General features: G+C 38.1%; 1 protein-coding gene across 2 annotated transcripts; it reads right to left on the bottom strand.

The window, feature by feature from the left end:
- Positions 1-334: 334 nt before the first annotated feature.
- LOC306873910 (uncharacterized protein) lies at positions 335-15,386 on the bottom strand. 2 transcript variants are annotated; one of them, XM_079423462.1, is made up of 10 exons: positions 15,325-15,386; positions 4,371-5,126; positions 3,393-4,272; positions 3,256-3,297; positions 3,019-3,110; positions 2,794-2,918; positions 2,632-2,691; positions 2,334-2,479; positions 2,158-2,250; positions 335-1,378 (listed from the first exon to the last, which is right to left on the bottom strand). In XM_079423462.1, the coding sequence occupies exons 2-3, from the start codon at positions 4,539-4,541 to the stop codon at positions 3,904-3,906; spliced, it is 540 nt and encodes a 179-aa protein (XP_079279588.1). In that variant the 5' UTR covers positions 4,542-5,126; positions 15,325-15,386; the 3' UTR covers positions 335-1,378; positions 2,158-2,250; positions 2,334-2,479; positions 2,632-2,691; positions 2,794-2,918; positions 3,019-3,110; positions 3,256-3,297; positions 3,393-3,903. The 2 variants fall into 2 exon arrangements, with proteins under 2 accessions (XP_079279588.1, XP_079279587.1); XM_079423461.1 differs by having other exon boundaries at positions 2,398-2,479.
- Between the last annotated feature and the right edge of the window lie 5,642 nt (positions 15,387-21,028).

Here is a 21,028-nt window from a genome sequence, read left to right as displayed (position 1 = left end):
ACACAGCAGGCATAACAAGCCTCAAGTCAGACATTTGATTTGAATGTTGCATAGCAAGCAGGAGAACAAAATGGAAATGTGTGTTACAGTATTCTTCAGTATGTCACACTGTAAAAAGAAAATCCTGTAAAAAAACGGTAATATTCCAGCAGCTGGGGTGCCGGAAAAAATACCGTAAAATACCAGACAAAAACGCAACCCGTAAAAAATATGGTAATTTTTCGTAGTTAAAAAACAGAATTATTTTAAATTTAAATTATTTTAAAAGTAAAATAACAGTTAAAATAGGTTTGTTCCTGTAATTTTCATATCAAAACATCATAAAGACTACAATGCTGTTCCATCACATTTATTATTTAACATTGAAATATTACATTCTCACATTTCTGAGCACATTTTTTGTTTTTACAGAATAAGCATTAAATATTGTATCACATGCCATCAATATAGCAGGATGCATATGGAGTAATTTCACATTTCCAAAAACAGTATAAACAGTTACTGTACTTTCATACCATTAACATTATCACATAGATTAGACAATTTAACTTTTTCTAAAAAAATAGTACTAAGTTTTATTTTAATTGTACAATTCTTCAACAACAGAGTATGTATCAAGGGCCCAAAAGTCCATTTCCTGGTTTAATTATACTCTATTCGGTTCAACTTGAATGCAGAGAAATGCATAAGACACTGAATTTAAAAGCTCACCACACATACACAGTATCTTGGTCACATCACTGAATACAAATTACAGTAAATATCCAAGGCTAAATATTTACAGGAGGTTGTATCTTCAATAGCAACAAATTCCTACTGCAGCCAAATAAAAAAATGTGTTCAAAGTCAAATGCACAAAAAAAAAAAAAATCTGATTTGAGCTTAATTTTTTGATGACCATTTTGAAAGATATTCAGTAAAGGCAAATTCACATCAAGGAAATTAATTTAATCAGAATCAGAAATAAAGAGATCAGAATCAGAAATAAAGAGGTCAAGCAATTAAACTGCAGCAAGTCGAGTCACCGTTATTTATACACTTTTTACAATACAGATTGTGTCAAAGCAGCTTTACAGTATTAAACAGGAAAACAGTGTTTTGAAGGAACCAAAACCCCATCGTTCTTGCCTGGCCAGCCGAAACCAGCAGTTTAATTCTAGTCTGCAACAAAGTCAGATTGTGCAGAGGACTCATCTGGTTCTTGTGGTCTTGTCCCGATGGCCGTCTAAGTGACATGGTCTTAACTGGGGATCAGTCTCTGGGGCTCATCGAGTTGTCCTGGTCTCCGCTGACGTTCAGGACGTTCATCAAGTTGTCCTGGTTCCGCTGATCCACCATCTGGTTTGGATACGGACTGAATCTGGGTGGCTCCGGTGAACTTGGAACAAGAATGAAAGAGACTAATATTAGTGTAGATGCAATTTTTCTTACAATATAACAAGTACATTGGGTGTTATGGGAAATGTTCCCGCTTTCAGTCGGTTTAGCATTGCAATCCTTTAATAGATTTGAATAACAGAAATTTGTTAGTGTGTTATATGTAACCACTCAGAATAAACTGAATTTCTTATCCCTTTTGTGGATGCTAATATAGTAGAGGGATGTAATGAAATGATCAATATCGTGGTATCACCATAGCAAAACTCAATATTATTGTGGCAATATGAAACGATAGGTCTTCTGGGCAAAAAGTGTTTTTAAACAGATTTTTAAATTAGATTTTGTTAGATTTTTTAAATATATTTATTTAAACTTCCTATTCTAACATAAAAGTTCTTTAAAGTTGTGTTTTGGGCCATTATGTTTTGGCACAGTCTCTGTCAAACAAACTAAAAAACCAAAAGCACGATATGGCTTAATTTTTTTCTGACTTTTTTATTTTCTTAGTTAAGAACATGGGTTGGAGCTCGTAATTTTGACATCTCAAAGTGCATTAGATAGAGGAATTTAACTTTTAAAATGTAAAAAAAATTAAAATTCCAAGTCTTCATTTTTTCTTCTTTATTATCGCAATAAATATCTTATCAGGGACTTCATCTAGATATTATTATATTGGTACATCCCTATAATATAGTTATCATACGTTATTGGTCTTGGAGTGAAATTGTGGGGCTTTTGGACAGGTTAGAGAAGCTATGTGTGAATGTATACACTTACCCCTAACATAGATCTGGGATAGGATCCTGGAGTTTCTTCAGACAGCATTATTCTCCTTGCTCTGAATTTGTGTTTGAGGAACTGGTGCCATAACTGCACACAAAGAGGGTAGAAACAGATCAGATTAAAAGAAAAACCTCCAATTCTGAAAATGTATATAAACAGAAATGACAAACCTCTGATCATTAGAACTTCTGAGTCATCTTACACTTTTCACATAAGGTCTATAAAGCAACTTACATAGCCATTTCCTTCTAGAGTCATAAGGAAAGTCATATTTTCCAAGAAGAAAACCTGCACATATTCTGCATTGGTAGGGTACCTGAAAGATAAAATTACAACAGTTAGCCATAAAAACTAAGATAAACAACATTTAATTTGTTTTTATTACTTAAAAAGTACCATAATACTTTGAAAGAATATTAGCAAAGAAAGGGTGAACACATTACAAATACGTTCACATACCGGACTTACATGTGTTTTATTCTTGGAGGATTTCTGAAGTGTTTTTATCGGAGTCTGGTCTGAGGATTTCTGGAAAAGAGGGAATGACAAAATCAGCATGCAGCTCATTTAGCTTGAATCATTATAATTACCAATGTACATATTAAGACAATACTTCAAATTCTACTTAACATTTCTTTTGTTGAAGGCAAATGGCATTTTGTTGGCATTCTGTAGGTACTGGTTCAAGTGTCACCACCTCCATCACTCTAAATTTGTTGAATTGGGTCCGTTTTGTTCTTGTTATCCCCATCCACCTTTTTATATGCATGAAAGGAAGGACAGTTACTTTTCTAATATGAAAGTTGCACAAACTAAATGTAAATAATAAATGTATGTACAAATTAAAACACATACTTGTAGTTTTGATTCGTGAAAGCGCTCTCCTCACATCTACTGGCTTTATGACATGAAGGACACTCTCTTGTACATGGCACACGATGCGTTTTCTAGATGGGTGGGATGTGAAAAATTATTTCAGGAAATGTGCCTCATTTCTAGCCTTGATGCATGACCTTTTAGAGTTTTTCACAGAAACACCACAATCAATACAATATAATATAATATACATCTTTTAAATTATACAATTTTCACCTTTTTAGCTCGCCTCTGATGTCAACTTCTCAAGTCACTTATCTGCAGAGAAAAACAAATACAAGCATGTGAGTGCATGTGACATGATAATTAAAAATTCTACAAAATCCAAAGAAATTTTATTAACGTAGACTAACCATGTTCCGTACACTTTTCGCCCTTCACGGCATGCAATCGACCACTCCTCCTTTGTTGAAAGCCAGCCAAGCATGTTTGTGTGATCATTGCCTGGGAGAATACCCATTTCAGAGTCCACACTTCGGTGTCTGGCACTTCCTCCACCTCTGCACACTCCAGGTGGAACCACAAATGGCACAGGTCACACTGGACCCATTCGTCAATGGCCTCATTTCCTGAGCCAGGTGGGACCACTCTATGGCAGAGAGCACAGTGTTCTCCATCTTCAGGCGGAGGAGGAGCCTGCTTTTTTTGCCTTTTGGCCTCCTGGGCATGTCTTTTTTTCCTCCTCCTTTGCCATCTCTTCCTTGCGCTTTCTCTTATTTTCTTCCTTCTCTTTCTCCTCCGCTTCTTTTTCTACCAGCAGGTCAAAATACTTGTCGCTGGCGATGACACGGGCTGGCAAGGGAATGCGACGCCTCACCCTCTCCTTCCTCTATATTGATGGCATGTGATGTACTCATGAGGACATTAGCCAGACTTTCTGGGATTACACCCAGAAATTGCCACCAGGTCATTTTTAGGAGCCACTCTATTACAGGTGGGGCAAGGTGTTTGAGTGGTGGTTGATGTTGTGTCAGTAGGTTGAGCACTGGATGGTGTGGTTGAATGAGTGGTGGGAGCACTGGATGGTGTGGCTGATGGAGTGGTGGGAGCACTGGATGGTGTGGCTGATGGAGTGGTGGGAGCACTGGATGGTGTGGCTGATGGAGTGGTGGGAGCACTGGATGGTGTGGTTGAATGAGTGGTGGGAGCACTGGATGGTGTGGCTGATGGAGTGGTGGGAGCACTGGATGGTGTGGCATCACTACCATCTGCAGATGGGAGCACTCTCACCACCTAAGAAAATAAAACGTATGCAAAACTCATTTGCACACTTGAAAAGAAACGCAGGTAGCTTAGAGGATGGATTATCATTGTATTAATGTTAAAATTACCTGGGTGGTGTCCACAGCAGCCCTGGACAGAGGAAAGATGCCAGCCTTGCAAAACCCAGCCTTGATGTTTTGGGCTGTGACAGCAATGGGGTAAACATGTTTGAGGAGTGGTGAAAACTGCTTCTTCCCCACAGCAATGTCCCCTCGCACCAGACCCATTCTGGAAGCCATGGTGGAGAAAGCAGTCTTCAGTGGGTTGAAGACGGCAATATCCAGGGGCTGAAGAATGTGTGTGGTGTGGGCAGGTAGGCAGAGAATTTAAATTTTGTTTTCCCTGCAGAACATAACATCTTTTGAGACATGTGTCTTGTGTTGGTCCATGATTAAAATGAGTGGTCTCTCCTCAGGAGCATATCTGATAAAATGGCAGAGCCATTTCAGGAAGAGCTCAGAGTCCATGTAACCCTTCTCCTGGATGCCATAGAGGGCATTGGGGGGCCCATCCAGCCAATAGGCGTTGCTTGGGAGGCAGCCGGGGTAAATGATGAATGGTGGAATGCTGTCCCCAGCTGCATTCACACAGCAGTGGACCGTGATGTGCTCATTGGTCGTCTGCTGCTGCTGGTTTCCTCCCAGTCTGGCACAGGACCTTCTCCTTGGGCCGAGGCTTGTCTCCAAAGCCGGTCTCATCACACCTGTAGATGAGATGTGGCTTGTCCTCCAAACTGTGCTTCACATAAAGGGCCTCATACAACTTGAAGAACCCTTCAATGGCCTCTGATGTAGCACCATGGACTCTGGCTCTGTCCAGGGTATCTGCCGTCCGAGTAGGGATGTAACAGTATGAAAATTTCTTATCACGATTATAGTGACCAAATTTATCACGGTTATTTATCACGGTATTGTTAAAATGTGCTGGAGATGTTCAAAAAGTACCGAAACATAAATCACTTCAAGTTTTATATTTAAAAATCAACAAACATTTGTTTGCATAATCACTAAAACAATAACATGACCAATGATGTTCGGATTTTAAATGACAACTTGACTGACAACAGTTTAATAGCATGTTCAAATATCTAATGTAAATAAAGCTTTGAAAAAGTCAAAATGATAATTGATTAATAAATGAGTATATGTATTTTATCTGCTCCATAAATAATTCTAGATAACTTATCTGAATTGTTTAAATGTGTAGAATCCACATAAACTGTTTTTTGATCAACCGGTCAAAATTTACAGCAGGGCATGCAAATTCAGTCCATTTTTGGCCAGACAGAAACTGGACACAAGCTGAATGTAAATATAAGTCTCTGTAAATCCACTCTCTGACACTAGGTGGCGCTTATAGAAAAGCTGAATACAGCTGTTGCCAGTAACCTCCGCGAACAAAGCAGTATTGCGATTAAGAACTTATTTTAGGTATTACATGGAGCGAACATGAAAACAAAATGCCATTGAATCGTTTCTGAAGACAGTCAGAATCTTCAGAGATACATTCATATAAATAATTCATTCATTAATTAATTTGCATAATTCCCTCAGCACTCCGAATTAGGATGAGGGTCGTGGACATATTTTTGTTTAGTTTTTTTATAATCCTGCAGAGTGGTGTGGGGAATGCCATATTTCTTTGCTGTTGCCCTCAAACTTGCTCCTGCCTTTACTTCCTCAACTGCCTCTTTTAACTTCTCCTTCGACTATTGTTTTTTTTCTTCCCTGGCATCTTTCTTTCCCTTTTTCTTTAACGTTACGTTCCTTTAAACAAACATGTTATGATATTATGTTAGTGTTTCCTTAACTTATTGTTCCTTAAATTATGGTTTTAAAATGTTTATTCACAAAGTTTGATGAAATTGTTCGATTGTTCTTATTGTTCTTTGTTCTTATTTTAAATTTAAATTAAATTCTATAATCTTATTTGTATGAGAATTGCATGAAATCTTATTTAATAACTTTGTCTGGATATCCTATCATTGTGTTTAACTTTAATGTTAAGTTAAGTTAAAGTCCGTGTAAAGTGATATTAAAATGTGTTCTGAGTTTGTCACACAACAGAAAACTGTTATTAACCACCCAGCTAAATTTGAATGATTAAAAAAACCACCAAGTATCTAAAATAAGTTGTCAAAATCTTTGAAAAATAAGCAGAACTCTCTGCTCAAACGCTGGGGGCGTGTCCGCTGTCGGCACTGCAACCACGCCCACTTGCGGGAAAGCGGCCTTCTCTCTCAACTGTCAAATACCACTACAACCTGAATGGATGCTACTGATACTATCACTAGTAGCTTAATTGGATTTATACAGCCATACATATTTGAGCGTGCAAATTCGTAAGGTAATTGTAGACGCGCGTCAGCGCTGCAGTGAGTTGAAACCGCCTCGTCATTAAGGCGAGTGCGGCTCATGGTTGCTTAGCAATGGCAAACACCACGAGAAAGCAAGCTCCGGTGCGCTTTGAAAGAAGAGAAAGCGGTACAGCTCGCATTTCTAGATGAAAATTGTGAACGCTCCATGTTTTTAAGTTGTAGGTATTCTGCCACATATTGATGTCTCTGGGCTAAGACCCGGGTATCCATTCACCCTAGAACCATCCCTGCCTAGAATCTGTATATCTAACATTACAGACATTCAAAAAGACAAACTAAGAACTTGACCTCTCAACAGTTATTATAGTGTTAGGGACGGGGCCACGCTCTGTGGCTCCATTGCATCATCAAGCCACCGTTTTAGCCCCGCCCAAAAGATCCTGAACACAGAATTGGTGAAAAACGGTTTAACTCCACAATTCAGTACAACATAGTTCAGAGTCTTTGTAATGTGTTTAGAAACAATTCTCAGAATTCTCTTTACACGGACTTTAAGTTTTTATTAAAAGTTGGCAATGAAATGATGTTACAATCAATTGAGTTTTAGTTCATGTTTAATTTAAAGCATGACAATTTAAAATGTTAAAAAATCTAATTCATGTAACGTTAAGTTAACGCCAACTTATTTGACCCTTCATGAATATAAACATCATCTCTGCGCACAGGATGATAGGCAAACAGCGCCTGCTGCACGCCTCAGACGGAGAGAGACGGCAAGTGGTCATCGCCCATAATTGACGTTTAAATATTCCCATTTCAAAGCATTTATTCAACAAAAGGTAATTTATTTAACAATTTGTGCAATATTTATTTAATAAAAACTGTAATACTGTGAGATGCAGATGCAATTCAATCGAAATGCACATTTTCGCTATTCTAGTTGTCTCCCCTCCCAAGCGGCAGTCTCACGTTTAGCTTGCCCACCGTCCATTTTCAAGCGCAGTGGGCGGACCTAACAAACTTACTTAAATCTCACTGGAACAATTGGTGGGAGGGTCTCTGTCGTGGTCGGGGGTGAAAGACAGAGAAATGAAGAAGACACATTTTATTTACGACCCGGGAGTATTTATTCAGCGATCGGCGGTAAAAGGTAATCTGCACGGAACATTATTTTGTACGGAACATGGTTAGTCTACGTTACTGTTAGTAGTAGTACACAATAAATCATTCACAGTTTCTGTGCGCCTGTTCGTGCTTCAGTGAAGGCAGCGCATTAATTTAGAGGTGATTAAACTGACTGGAACTAACTATAACTGTTTGAACGCTGTTTGAACTGTTTGAACACCAGCCACTCAGAATCGAGTTTTATAGAGAATGAGAATGTGACGTAACGCCGCGTTGAGTTCTGGGAAACTACTTTGTTTATCCGCCATACTTGCAGGATAGCGCTGCCTTTCCGCTACTTAGTTTAGGGCAGTATTTGATTTTTTTTGTTGTGATTGTGAAAAATGTCACCATTGTATGTCATTCATGCTGCATCAAGAATAGCAATAGTAACTCAGATCATCGTTCTGAGAGAAAACTGGACAATGCAGCATGTTTTTTCACCTTTTTTCTGTGTAAAAACACCAAAGGAAGCAGGTTGCGGAGAAGACGCAGAATAGTAAATCTGTTAGTCACTGATTAAACCTACTGCCTCTCACTCAATAAAAGAATCACATTTTTGTGTGTTTTTTGAAAGATTTGATTTTATTAACGTTACCTTCTTTGCTAGTATGACTCTCACTAGGCTTGTGAATAAGCAGATCTTGAACACGGGCCTTTCTAAAATGCTTAAAGTGGCTACCAAGACAGTGATAAAGACAAAATTGTAAAGCATACTATGTGCAGATACACAACTCAAAACATGAACGCAACGAGTTTATTTACGTTAAGCATTTTCCTCTCATAAGAACGTGCTTAATGCTAGGGGTGTGCGATATGACGATTTTTGATCGTGGACGATAAAAATGTCTCCACGATCTGCTTTTTAAGAAATATCGTAGTATCGCGCTACCGCGCACATTGTCAAATACAGTTCTGGCGCCGCCGTCTCTATATACTGTACAACACGACATACAGCAGTAGAGTTACTCAGACAGGACACTGCACTTATTCGCGATCGCAAAAGTACATTATTTGCATACAAGCCTTGCTGGTTAAATGTTTAATTCGCGCGCTGGTCTGACGTGCGCTTGTTCTGAGCACATACACCTGAAGCACGCGCACTAAAACGCCTGTCTAACGGCGCCTGATTACTCAACTAAGTTATATTTTGCGCTAATACTGTCAAAACACACAAGGTTTACATACAGACTGAGTTGGTTATCTCTAAAATTAAAGTAAATAGTTAAGAGAGAAACGGATGCGTGCCTGTACTGTATATTAGATGCGTGCAGCTCTTAAAGGGACAGGACACTAAACGTGCTGTCGACTGTCATTAAAGGGATAGTTCACCCTAAAATTTAATTTCTGTCATTATTTACTCAGTGGAAAACCAAACAGTTGCTGGTCCACATTGACTTTGATAGTAGGAAAGACAAATCCTATGGAAGTCACTGAGGACCAGCAACTGTTTGGTTTTCCACCTTCTTCAAAATAGCATTTATAAATGTTCAGCACAAGAAAGAAACTCATTCCGGTTTAAAACAACTTTTGAGTAAATGATGATATAAAAATACAACATTATGACAGAATTGACAGACAGATGACAGAATATTAATTTGTGGGGGAACTATTCATTTAACATTAACAAAACAACAAAACGCAAAAGAGAAAAATCACTCACTATTCTTGACTGAAAAACTTTAATACAGTTGCTTTAGGAATCAGTCTATCTAGTGTTTTATTTTTATATGTGTTCATTCAATTTCATTGAATGCTCTGCTAAATACACCTATTGTACCTGGAAATAAAGCACTGTTTGTTTTATTTGTATATTATGTGTATTTGTAATGTGTATCTTTGTTCTTATTTTTTAATAAGAAAAATAAAATAATGACAAAGATTTTTTTATCTTCGCCCACTTTGGCCTAAATATCTGCCATGCATCTTTGTCTTTCTAGTTTGGCTGTAATGCTCAGACAACTTGTAAAACCAAAATAGTAAAACTAACAAAGAATCGTGATAAAAATTGTGAATCGTGATATTTCTATAAAAAATCGTGATATGATATTTTTCCCATATCGCCCACCCCTACTTAATGCACAGAGACAGTGATAATAAAAGACCACATTCTGTTCACACCTTACTAATAAATCATAATATGTGCAGAAAAACAGATGAACCCAAAATATGAACATTAAATAGCACTGTCTTCTTAATCCATAAGCGCTTTCTACTTTACACTGCCATATCTTTAAGACCATAGACTGTAAAAAAAGATGGACGACGTGTCTCCGCTTCCTTCCATTATACAAAAGTGAAGCAAATACATCTCAGTATGGCTGCTGCCATCTTGTGTAAATGATGTCATTTGGAGCCCGAGTCTGCGCAGTAGATTCGTTTGGAGCCCAAGTCTGCACAGTAGATTCGTTTGGAGCCCAAGTCTGCGCAGTAGAGTCGTGAGGTGGAGCCGCGGAATCAAACTCCTGCTGACCCAATCAACTATAACGACACGCCCCGTTTTTATAGCATCAAATTACTAGCTAAAATCAAACTTACCACAAAAACGAACAATTGAACATATATCAGCGTGATAACAACTACCTTAAATGACCAAAGTCATCTTTTGGAAAATTTTATTGGAAGTGTAATTAATTTTTTTGTTATGACTCAAGTCCCATTCGTTTACATGGAGAGGGAAAGGTTTATGACCTGTACTAGGGCTGAACGATATATCGTTATCGTATCTATATCTAGATATGAACTTTCAAGATATTACTATCGAAAAAAGCAACGATATAGACGATATAGATTTCCCCTCTCCGCGCTCGCTCCGCCCTGCATACAACTCTGGCAGTCGCACAACGAACATCAGTTTTACGAGTGCCCTTGAATGCACCGCTAAAGACAGCGCGCACACACTACAGAGACAGCGGAGAAATTAAAAAGAAAGAAAATGAGTGCGGGAGATAATGCGGCCGGTGGTAGTGCAGAATCTGACTTGGTGCCAAAACATAAATCATCTTCCATTATTTTGAGGTATTTTGGATTCAGAAAAGACGATGTAAACCAGAGTGATGTGTTGTGCAGGTCGTGCTTAACAAAAATTGCGACTAAGCAAGGTAGCACAACAAACATGTTTCACCACCTGAAACAACACCATCGCGTGCTGCATGAAGAGTGCATGACAATGAGAGAAACACCGGGGACTTCTCAGTCATCCCAAAATAAGCCAAAGCAAAGTTTGATTGCTGACGCGTTCAGTAGCGTTACTGTCCCTTTCACACAGGACGCGGCATGCGCTGTGCCTGCCGCTGGGTTCAGCGCAGCCCTTCAGATACAAGGCGATTTGCGCTATGCTCGCCAGAGCGAAGTAGGCGGAGTTTTAAAAAATTTTAGGGGGAGTACTATACGTCTAGTCATTGGATTGTTGTTCCACCTTTCGGTCAGCAGCAAAACATGTATCTGTCCCGTGCTAAGAAGCGAGCGATACCAGTAGCCCTGCTAGTAATAAGAAGAAAGAGAGCAGCAAGAAAGAAGAGGCTGTGGGTGCATGAAACCCTGAGGTCCCTATACGACCGCAAACTTGTATGGTATAGCTCTGGAAATTCAGACACACAGAGAATCAGCTGTTCATCCATTTTGAGTTCGGCGCTTGTTTGGATGCCCCGTTTCTATTGGCCGCGCGGGGAGACGTCACATAGCGCAGCGGCAAAAGTTGAACTATTTTGAACTTTGATCGCGGCGCGCGCGCAAGCTCGCCGCTGGTGCGCTCCGCTGCGCGTGCGCTTTGGTCGGCGCAGCAACTAACCGCCCTCGCGCAGCGCAAGCCATTGAAATGAATGGGTTTCATAGCGCAGCGCAGCACATGCCGCGTCCTGTGTGAAAGGGCCTTGCCGTACGAGTCGACGTCCACCAGTGAGTTCTTAAAAATAAAACTACACTTTCCAAATTTTTTTGTATTATGATGTTTTTATTTTTCTGAGAAATGCTTGGTTTTCACCGAACCCGTAGTCATATCGTATCGTATCGATATCGAGATATCTGGCATGAAAATCGAGATATGAAATTTTGTCCATATCGTTCAGCCCTAACCTGTACTGCAGCCAGCCACCCGGGGGCGATCAAAGAGCCCGCAGCTTCACTTTTCATGACATGTGAGACCAGGGCTCCAGACAAAAAAAAATCGAGTAAGGAGCCATTGGCTCCTATAAAAGAAAAACTTAGGCGCCAAATTATTTTTTTAGGTGCCACAGAATAAAAGTGGTTTATTTTATTATTATCATTTTATTTTTCACCCCTATTTTAACATTTCAATAATTTTGTCATGTGTTTATGTCTTATCTTTTCTAGGCTTTATCAGCATTTTAATCCATCTTGTAGATGATCAGGTCGACCGGGGGACTAAGGTTCACTTAAAGTGTGAATTAAATGTCTTTTACAACTTGAAATATACAGTCACAAAGAATTGTTCGTTACACAGAATCTGTACCAATATCATGGACCATAAGCATCACTTGGCAACTGAGTGCAGTGCATCCTATAAATGTTGTCACGTCTTTCACACATTCAGTCTGTTTTTCTTCATTAGTAAAATGCAATTTTATAGGAGGAGTTGAATCATGTACAACAGAATAAGTAAAAATATTAATATGCAACAGCGCATAAATATAGCAAAACGCTCCTCTTTATAGTTATTTTTCTAGCTGACTGATGAGTTTATGGACACTGAGTGGTTATTCTGAGGTAAATGTATTACAATGCAATGTTTACAAGCTTTATACATTTCCTCAGTTTGAAACACTGAATGAGCTTTTACATAAAACATTTCAGTAAGTTGTATTATAGGCTTTCTTATTGCCTACATTTTTGATCATGTTCATTTCATACTATAGTAGTAAATCAAAATATATAATGGGTTCACTTGCTGCTTTAACTGAGGTGCTAAAGAGATCGCGCCTGAGCATTAAGTGCGATACTCTCCGCTCGCGTGATCCGGACGCATACACGGACCGTGTGGACGCGGGGTACTGGTGTTTATATTACCGAAAGTGTGCGCTTGTGGTCCGCATTAAAGAGCACCCAAACCGCATCATTTGAATTTCGTAGCATTTTAAAGCTGATACTTTGTTTATTAAAAAGTAAGACAGCACAAAGCTTTTTGCGATTACTGGATGGCAAGTGCGCTTCAAATAACAGGAAGTCCATGCATTAACAGAACACAGCATATAGACTAAGATCTCGATAAGAAGAAGCCATATTAGTAATGATTATAAATGAGAATTGTTGACGATATTGCCAGTATGCACAGAGCTGACAGCTTTACCTGTTGAAGTTTGTTCAAGTTGTGCACGAAATAAACACGACTTTTCTGCACTTGCACTTTGGGGCTGTTTACACCTGGTCACTTCATGCATTTTTTCCTGATCGGATAGCTATCTGATCCTGAAAAGACCAGGTGTAAATGCCGTCCGAAACGCATTCGAGACGGATATAAATCCAATCGCTCGAACCACTTCAGGAGGTGGTCTGGGCGAAACCGGACAAGTGTAAATGCATCTGGTTGTTGAAACCACATATGGTAATTTTACTCCTCCCATAATATTATAATAATAGACGTGTGAGAGCGTTTTATAGGCTATATGGCATGTTATAGTCAGATATGACAGCGCAATGCAACAAGCATCACCGCGGATGAGTAGCAGAGTATTTCTTCAGCAAGCGACGCGCAAACTGAATGAACCTGAAAGTAAGCCGCAGACGCTCAACACACAATCTTCTTCATTAAAAGTAGCGAGACTAGCCTATCTTTCCAGTGCTGATGCCGCGCGCTCTCTTGTTGCGGTCTCTGATATTGAAATTAGCTGATAATTAATAAAATTATCCATTGCTTTCATTGACGTGAACTCCGTTATATTTGCATATGAAGCGGGAATTGAAGAACGGATTTATATCCGTTTTGCGAAGACACATTTATGTGGCCAAGTGTAAATGGGGAAACGTTTTAACAAATCATATAGATATCCGATCAGAGAAAATGCATGAAGTGACCAGGTGTAAACAGGCCCTTTCAGGTCTCTCTCACTGTGTTCAGCAGACTGTGTGCGGCAGAGACGAGGACTGTTTGAAACTCTTTTCCAGTAAAACTTTGATGCGCATCGTCTTATGTAAGTTTATTACGTGAACATAACAACAGTCCTTTCATGCAAATTATATATAGTCGCCAGTGGCGACCTCAGCAAAAACTTCACTCGCAAATTAATATTTTTGGTCGCAAATGCGACCATTTTAGTCGCAGTTTGGAGCCCTGTGAGACACACTTGTTTAAGACGCGTCCTTCATCTTTTTTTTTTTAGTCTATGGTTTAAACATGTCGCGTTAATATTCTGCCTCACCTGCATGTCTTTTAGCATCACAGTCTTAGTACATTAAACCAGCATTTTAAAAATGCTATAAAACTGTTCACAAGCTCCTTTGCTTGTCATTTGTTGACATAAATATAAAAATACTGTGAGTTTGTGACTCGCTGAATATGACCCACAATCTCTGATTCTCCTCCGTGGCCATGGACAAATTCATAATGACAACAATTATACTTTCTCATGAAAGTTTCCAACAAAGAAATAGATTGACTTCCGTCAGCTTGTTGAACACACTTTTATTAGGATAATTTAATATGACGAGCGTCCAGCGGGTGACACGGTTTTCATGGTAATCAGAACAACATTGTAACTGAAATTATACAAAACCTGAGAGAGAAGAAAATCGAATTATCATAAATTAGCTTCTCTTCTCGGCAAACGATACAATGAAGAATTGTTTAACTTAAAGGCAAAAACAAAATATTATCTGTATAAAAAATGAAAAGTAACCAAGGAAATGGACAGTGTATCCTGCTAATATGGCGGCGCCTTCCCGAAATGCAACGCGGAGTGGAAAGAATGTGACTCCTCATTCTCTATTAGACAGATCAACTGCGTTGACACTAACCAGTCTAAACTTGAATTACATTTAAAAAATACCGTAAAAAGATATAAAAATAGAACACAGTCTGAATGACACACACCTACACCACATGAAGTTGACTAACTGAATTTAGGTCTCCCAATCAATCTGGTCTCAGAGTAGCCTGAAGTTTTCACTCATTCAAACAGCATTTTAAGTTTCTAGATGAAGCATACACTGAATAATTTAGACGTCACGTCATATTCCTATGATTAAACAGAAATCGGCGCTATAATCATTGTCTGAGCAAATTCCCTCATGCCGAAAAATGGCGCTTAACGTTATTCAACTGAATGCAACTGGAACCAAAATAGGAGCACAACTTGACTACTCTCAAGCAACAAACATAACTACCTTCTACAAAAACGAGACCTCAAATGTAAAATTCATAAACATTAGTCCTAATTGGTCCGAGTACAAGTTTAAAAACACACACAATCAAAATTAAGCTTAATAATAACACTAACAACGACGGTCAAAACAAAGTTACAAATGCCAGAAACCTATATTGTTCAGAAAATAGGCATTTTACCTGCTTTTTTTTTTTTTTTTCCCACATCCATGAATGACTGCTGAAAGAGAGTCGAGTGATTCCCGCTGCGCAGCTTTTCCGCTGTGTGCCTAAAGGAGAGGTATCCTTCCGCCGGGAGAGATTTCCTCTAGTTCTTCATAGTTATCATAAATGTCCGTTTATTTTAACAAAGAACGTATGATGATATGATAAAATAACCACGTAACTCATTTGGGACCGAATATCACCGTTGACAGTTTTTATTATTTTAAAAATATTATTTTAAAATAATAAAATTACTATAAATGGTCATCTGTTAAATAAAAATACATATTTATAAGTTTTGATAAATTCGCAATTGTGTTTTATTTATATATATATATATATATATATAATTTTTTCTTTTTTTAAATGAACTTTTATGGTTATTCACAGTTTGCCATGTTATTTTACATAGCAAACATGTAAAATAACATTTCAAAAATAAAATTCAAAAATACAGAAAAAAAACGTCAAAAAAATACAGGAAAAAAAAAGTAAAATTACAGTTTTTTTTTTTTTACAGTGCATGCATCAAGATCGTATTGATTACATAGTATTTTGTTTAGACAATGCTCCTTCTAGAGTTACATATGAATGTGTTTTGGCAGTTTGTTGTTGGAAATCCTTTGGTTTTTGCATAATTCTGTTGTAAAGAAGCCAAGCACCTAATCTCTCTTTTCACAGAGTACAAAGCACATTTGTACTGTCCTTCCAAGTAATAGCAATTGCAATAGTTTATGAGATAAACACAAGAGAAAACTCAATATGTGAGCTGAGACCTCAACAATGATCAATCGATATCTGCATTATTTACTGAATTTGTTATGCATGCTTAGAGAATTTGTTGGTTATAAAAAATATTCTTGTGAGTTCAAGCCTCAGAAAAACTAATAAATCTACACATACTGTAGAAACACTGGAGAAATTTCAGTCTCCTGATATTGTTGTGTTCTTCTTTAATTATACTGGTCACTTATCACCTAAATATTTTAGATCCCCAAACTCTTAACCTATTACCAGTTCTAAACAATATAAACAACATAAGCAGATGAAAGTAGAGTCAATAATAATAGATAAAAAAAACATTCTAAATGACTCATGCTGCATTCTAAGTCTACATTCTAAGCCGTAGCTTTGTGTAATGCAACTTTGGGTTGTAATTGCTAAAACCTTCAGTGAAGGCAGTCTCTCATTCGGAAATTAAAGGTGCCATAGAATGAAAAACTGTCTTTACCCTGGCATATTTAAATAATAACAGTTCTGTACATGGAAATGACATACAGTGAGCCTCAAAAACCATAGTTTCCTCCTTCATATGTAAATCTCGTGATTAAAAAAGACCACTGAAAAACAGGCGAATCAGCACATAACACCGACTGTGACGCAACAGTCGGGATCACTACGCCCCCAACATTTGCATAAACCCGCCCTTGTTCTAAGCCGGCCGAACCATCAGAAGCTCTGCAGGTATTGTAAATAAACAAGCGCGGACAACAGCGAAAATAACAAAATAAATTTTATGTTCCAGGCCGTGCAGGGGGTGTGAAGTGCAGGGATGGGTTGGTGTCTGTATTCAGAAAGGCACAGAAAGCAAATAACACGAGCCACTAAAGGGACATGGTTAGCTCCTTGCTAGCGGTAGCCTGTTACAGTACATAAGATTTCACTCTCAGTAAGGAGAGATGAGGATGATGGCGAATGACTTACAGATCCAGAGCACCACTGACAAGCATCTGATCTTGTGAAATGTGTGGTAAGTACTGTTGCTCCATAATGTAAACATAGTTTGTGTGATCGCGTCTCTTGAAAGTGAAACTATAACGCGATCAATGGATCGTTCAAAAGCAGTTTCAATGCCTCGCATATTAATAACGGCTCCCTGATGCCCGCGTTTTATAATACAGTATAATTACCCGACGATATAACTGCGAGAGAAAGTATTTAAATATATTTTCCTCCCTGTGCTGCCTTCTTGCTGATGAGCCGTACTGTGAAACAGCCAATCAGAGCAGAGCTCAACATTGAGCAGCACTGTGAAACAGCCAATCAGAGCAGAGCTCATTATTATTCATGACCCTGCCAAATAAGCCAATAACAGACCGTTTCATTCTAGGGAGAAATCCTAGGGTTGTAAATGGACATGTAAAATCGTTTCTGGAGATTTTTTGCCCTTACCTAAGCCACATACCTTCTGTGTAGATATCAGAGAACAATTTAAAATACTGTATCAATGCATTCTATGGCACCTTTAAATCAGAGCCTTATGTGGCAAACAGTCACAGTACATGTGAGAGCCAATGTTATTTGAGTTCATATAACTTTAATATGAATATTTAAATGAGTGTGAGATTTAATTCTTGCAGGGGATCAATCACTGAATAAACACTTAAATCAGAGTCCTCACAAACCAATCATATAATTTCAGAAGACTTGACAAGGTGAATTTCTGATAAATGTTGCTCAAATTGAAAACCATATGATGACAAAAAATATACCCTAATATTTCATGAATATAATGGCAATTGATGCTTAAGGTTTATCATTTAAAGCAATGATCTTACCAGCCGACCGACACAAGCTGCAAAAATGTACACCTTACAAGTAAGAACAGGTTGTATATTCCTAATGACTGTAACAGTGATAAAATGTAAATAAACACCAATATCACATATTTCTGTATCTCAGATTTTTGTTTATGCTGAATATTTAATAATCTCATTTGAGTTGATTGCATTCCATAATAGGCCTCCCAAACCAACTAATTTTATGTGGAAAATGCAATGCATAAGCCATGAAATGCTTGAACAGAATTTCCATATTTCCTCATTTAAATACTGTAAGGTTTCCTCTACCAGCTGAGCAGTTGAGCATCATCCACAGCCTTTAATAGCAGGATTCACAATTTAAGTATTTATGTATGATACCAGCAATCCATCTTGTCAGTGGAGATCAGTGAAATGTTTTTAAATCCTATGAGACTGTGGTTGGTTGTCAATTAATGTCTTCATGTTCATATAATCACCTTTAATTGAAAGCAAAAACACAGGTCTGTTTGACACTAATAAGTACAACAACAATTACATCAGCTTAGAGTCTGTTTTATTATTCACGGCATGTCAAAAAGCATCCATTTGCGACACTACTCGCCACATGTAATAAGAATCACTCGTGTGCCACCAGTATCTTGGAAACCTAATTCTCTATGACAATAAAAGGTTTACAACAAAAACAAAGGCAGATTGCACTTTTAATCTCCAGAAATAATCTTCTTGTTTTCCATTTTTTCAGCCAGAATGAAGCTCCTGACACAGGTACATGACTGGAGACTTTACAAGAAGCAATTTCTCTGTCAGACTTTGTCAAAATGCCAGACCCCAACAGGTGGCTAATATAATCTGCTCATGCACACACAATTTGTGTGTGCGTGTAATGCTTTTGGGATCCACTTTCCAAAGTAATGTTTACTTTTCATTTTTCATCTTTGCCAGAGATTGTTCAGAATAAGATAAAGCTCAAGTATCCAAAGCACAAATAAATAAATAAGTGCTTAAACAAGTGCAATCATGACGTTAAACAAACATGCATCCAAATACATTGGGGTGGGTGGATAAAAGAAAATCTTGCAAACAAGAGACAGATAAGCAAGTCTTTGTGGAAGTACTTGCCATTCACATTAAACAAACGAGAGAGATTTTCATCTTGCTTGTAGAAGGGTGCTAGTGGAGGGGTGATCTAAACACATGCTTCGAAAAAAGATCGCTGTTATGTAAACGACAGGTTGGGAGACGCCGTCTCCTCCAGATGATTTACCCAGGCAATTTGTTGCCTTCTGCAGCAGCGGAATCAGACAGATTGGCTTAGGGTGGAATTAGATATCAGGTTTGGGAGGGACAGTCAAGCGTCTTTCATCACAAATTGCTGATGCTTTTTTTTGCAGAAAGCTCTCAGAGGATGAGCTGTGGACGCTTCTTATTTATTTCTGCATCTGACAGGAAGTCAGATGTTCGCAAACTCTCTGCAGTAAGTGAGCTAAAGGATTAGCTCACCCCAAATTTAAAATTCATCATTCACTCTCCCACATGACTTGTTTCTTGCTAGGACAAAGCAAATGGAGAAATTTGAAACAATGTACTGCTCGTTCATTTCCTACATTCACAATATCAAGCTTCCAAAAGGATGCACATGTACCTTAAAAGTATCGTTAATGGATCATACTGTAACAGTAGTATAGGCTACATTGCAAGGACCTTTACTAAATAGATCAAATTACCGTGAGACCATAATCCCATAAAAGCGCAGATGGGAGTGAAAAGTTCTGCGAATTTTCTCAGAAACAGATGAATGTGTCACATGTATTTTCTTTTTTTGTTTTGTTATAGGGTGCTTCTCAATAGCCCTCCTCGTTTGCTCGCTCCATCCTATGACCCAGAAACCGATCGAGCTCAGCCATCCTGTAAGACATCTCAATTATCTTATTTCACCATGAGGAGCCGAGAATCAAGGATTGAGGAGGCTTCCTGAGGAGTCACGAGCAAGGATACACACGTGTATCCTTTGCGGAAGTGTTTTATCGACTAAACACGATGCACGTATAAATTATCCTCCCCCTTCACATAATAATTTACATTTATATTTTACCTTTGCAGTTTAAATAAACCATACGTGTCATATATTTCAACAAGGTATCTTGCATTATTAATATTTATAATGAATGCCTTAAATTACGAACTTGAACAACATAAGGGCAGATCCCTTTAGCGCAGATGACGCTTTTAAGTGACGCTTGAGTGGTCAAGAATAATTTGAACCATATTGTTTTATAAACACTGAAATAAGCATGTATTTGACTGAAATTCCAGAATCGTCAGCAAACTGATTATCTAGCATGGCTAATGTTTATATGATTGTCAACCAATGGGATGCTGCATTTTATCCTTTCCAACAACAAAGCAATTGAATGTGACAAGCTCATAATCACGACTTCATAAGTGGGAAATTGTTAGCAAAAGCCCAGATAGTAAGATCAGATTTCCAGATGTCGGATCACCACTTCAGGCTCACCATCAGACCACCATCATATACTAAACTTGCCTGATCATTAACAGAATAATACTAATTATTATTACATACAAAGTAAGTGAAATAATAAGTATTGAATGATTAAAACTTAGGGATGAACAAAATGCCTGCAGAATGCCAAATCTGTCCCTTGTAGACCAGCCTTTCATGTGGGATATCTCAACTTTCTGTATTTCTGTACTGTGCTTAAATGTAAAATAAAATAAAGTATAAAGATTAAATTAAAATGTATTGCGTTTTAACATTAATTTATACTTAATTTAGTGATTCTTCTGCGTTCCACTAGAGGGAGCCTGAGCACTGACATTAATGATTATCTCTTCGATTTGACCATTTAATCGTTTCATATACATTTCGCTGGCTTCTGGTTGTGCCAGGCAGACTACAAAAACATGTGTTGCAGCTGAGACAGGCACAAGTAAGACTACTAAATCCCCTGTCTGTGTAGGACCGCTATCAGAAGCACCATTAGAAGAAGACGACCTACTGTTCAATGTCAAATAGGAATATTCAGCATACATGTAGGCTAACACCAAACGTAATCATAATTTATTTTCTCCTTGTCACTAAATGATGTCTGAAATAAACATTTAAAACTTAATATTGGTGTATGCCTGGCATTACAATGA

This window comes from Barbus barbus (assembly GCF_936440315.1).
Source record: "Barbus barbus genome assembly, chromosome: 8".
Classification (NCBI taxonomy): domain Eukaryota; kingdom Metazoa; phylum Chordata; class Actinopteri; order Cypriniformes; family Cyprinidae; genus Barbus; species Barbus barbus.
This window is presented reverse-complemented; position numbering and strand designations above follow the sequence as displayed.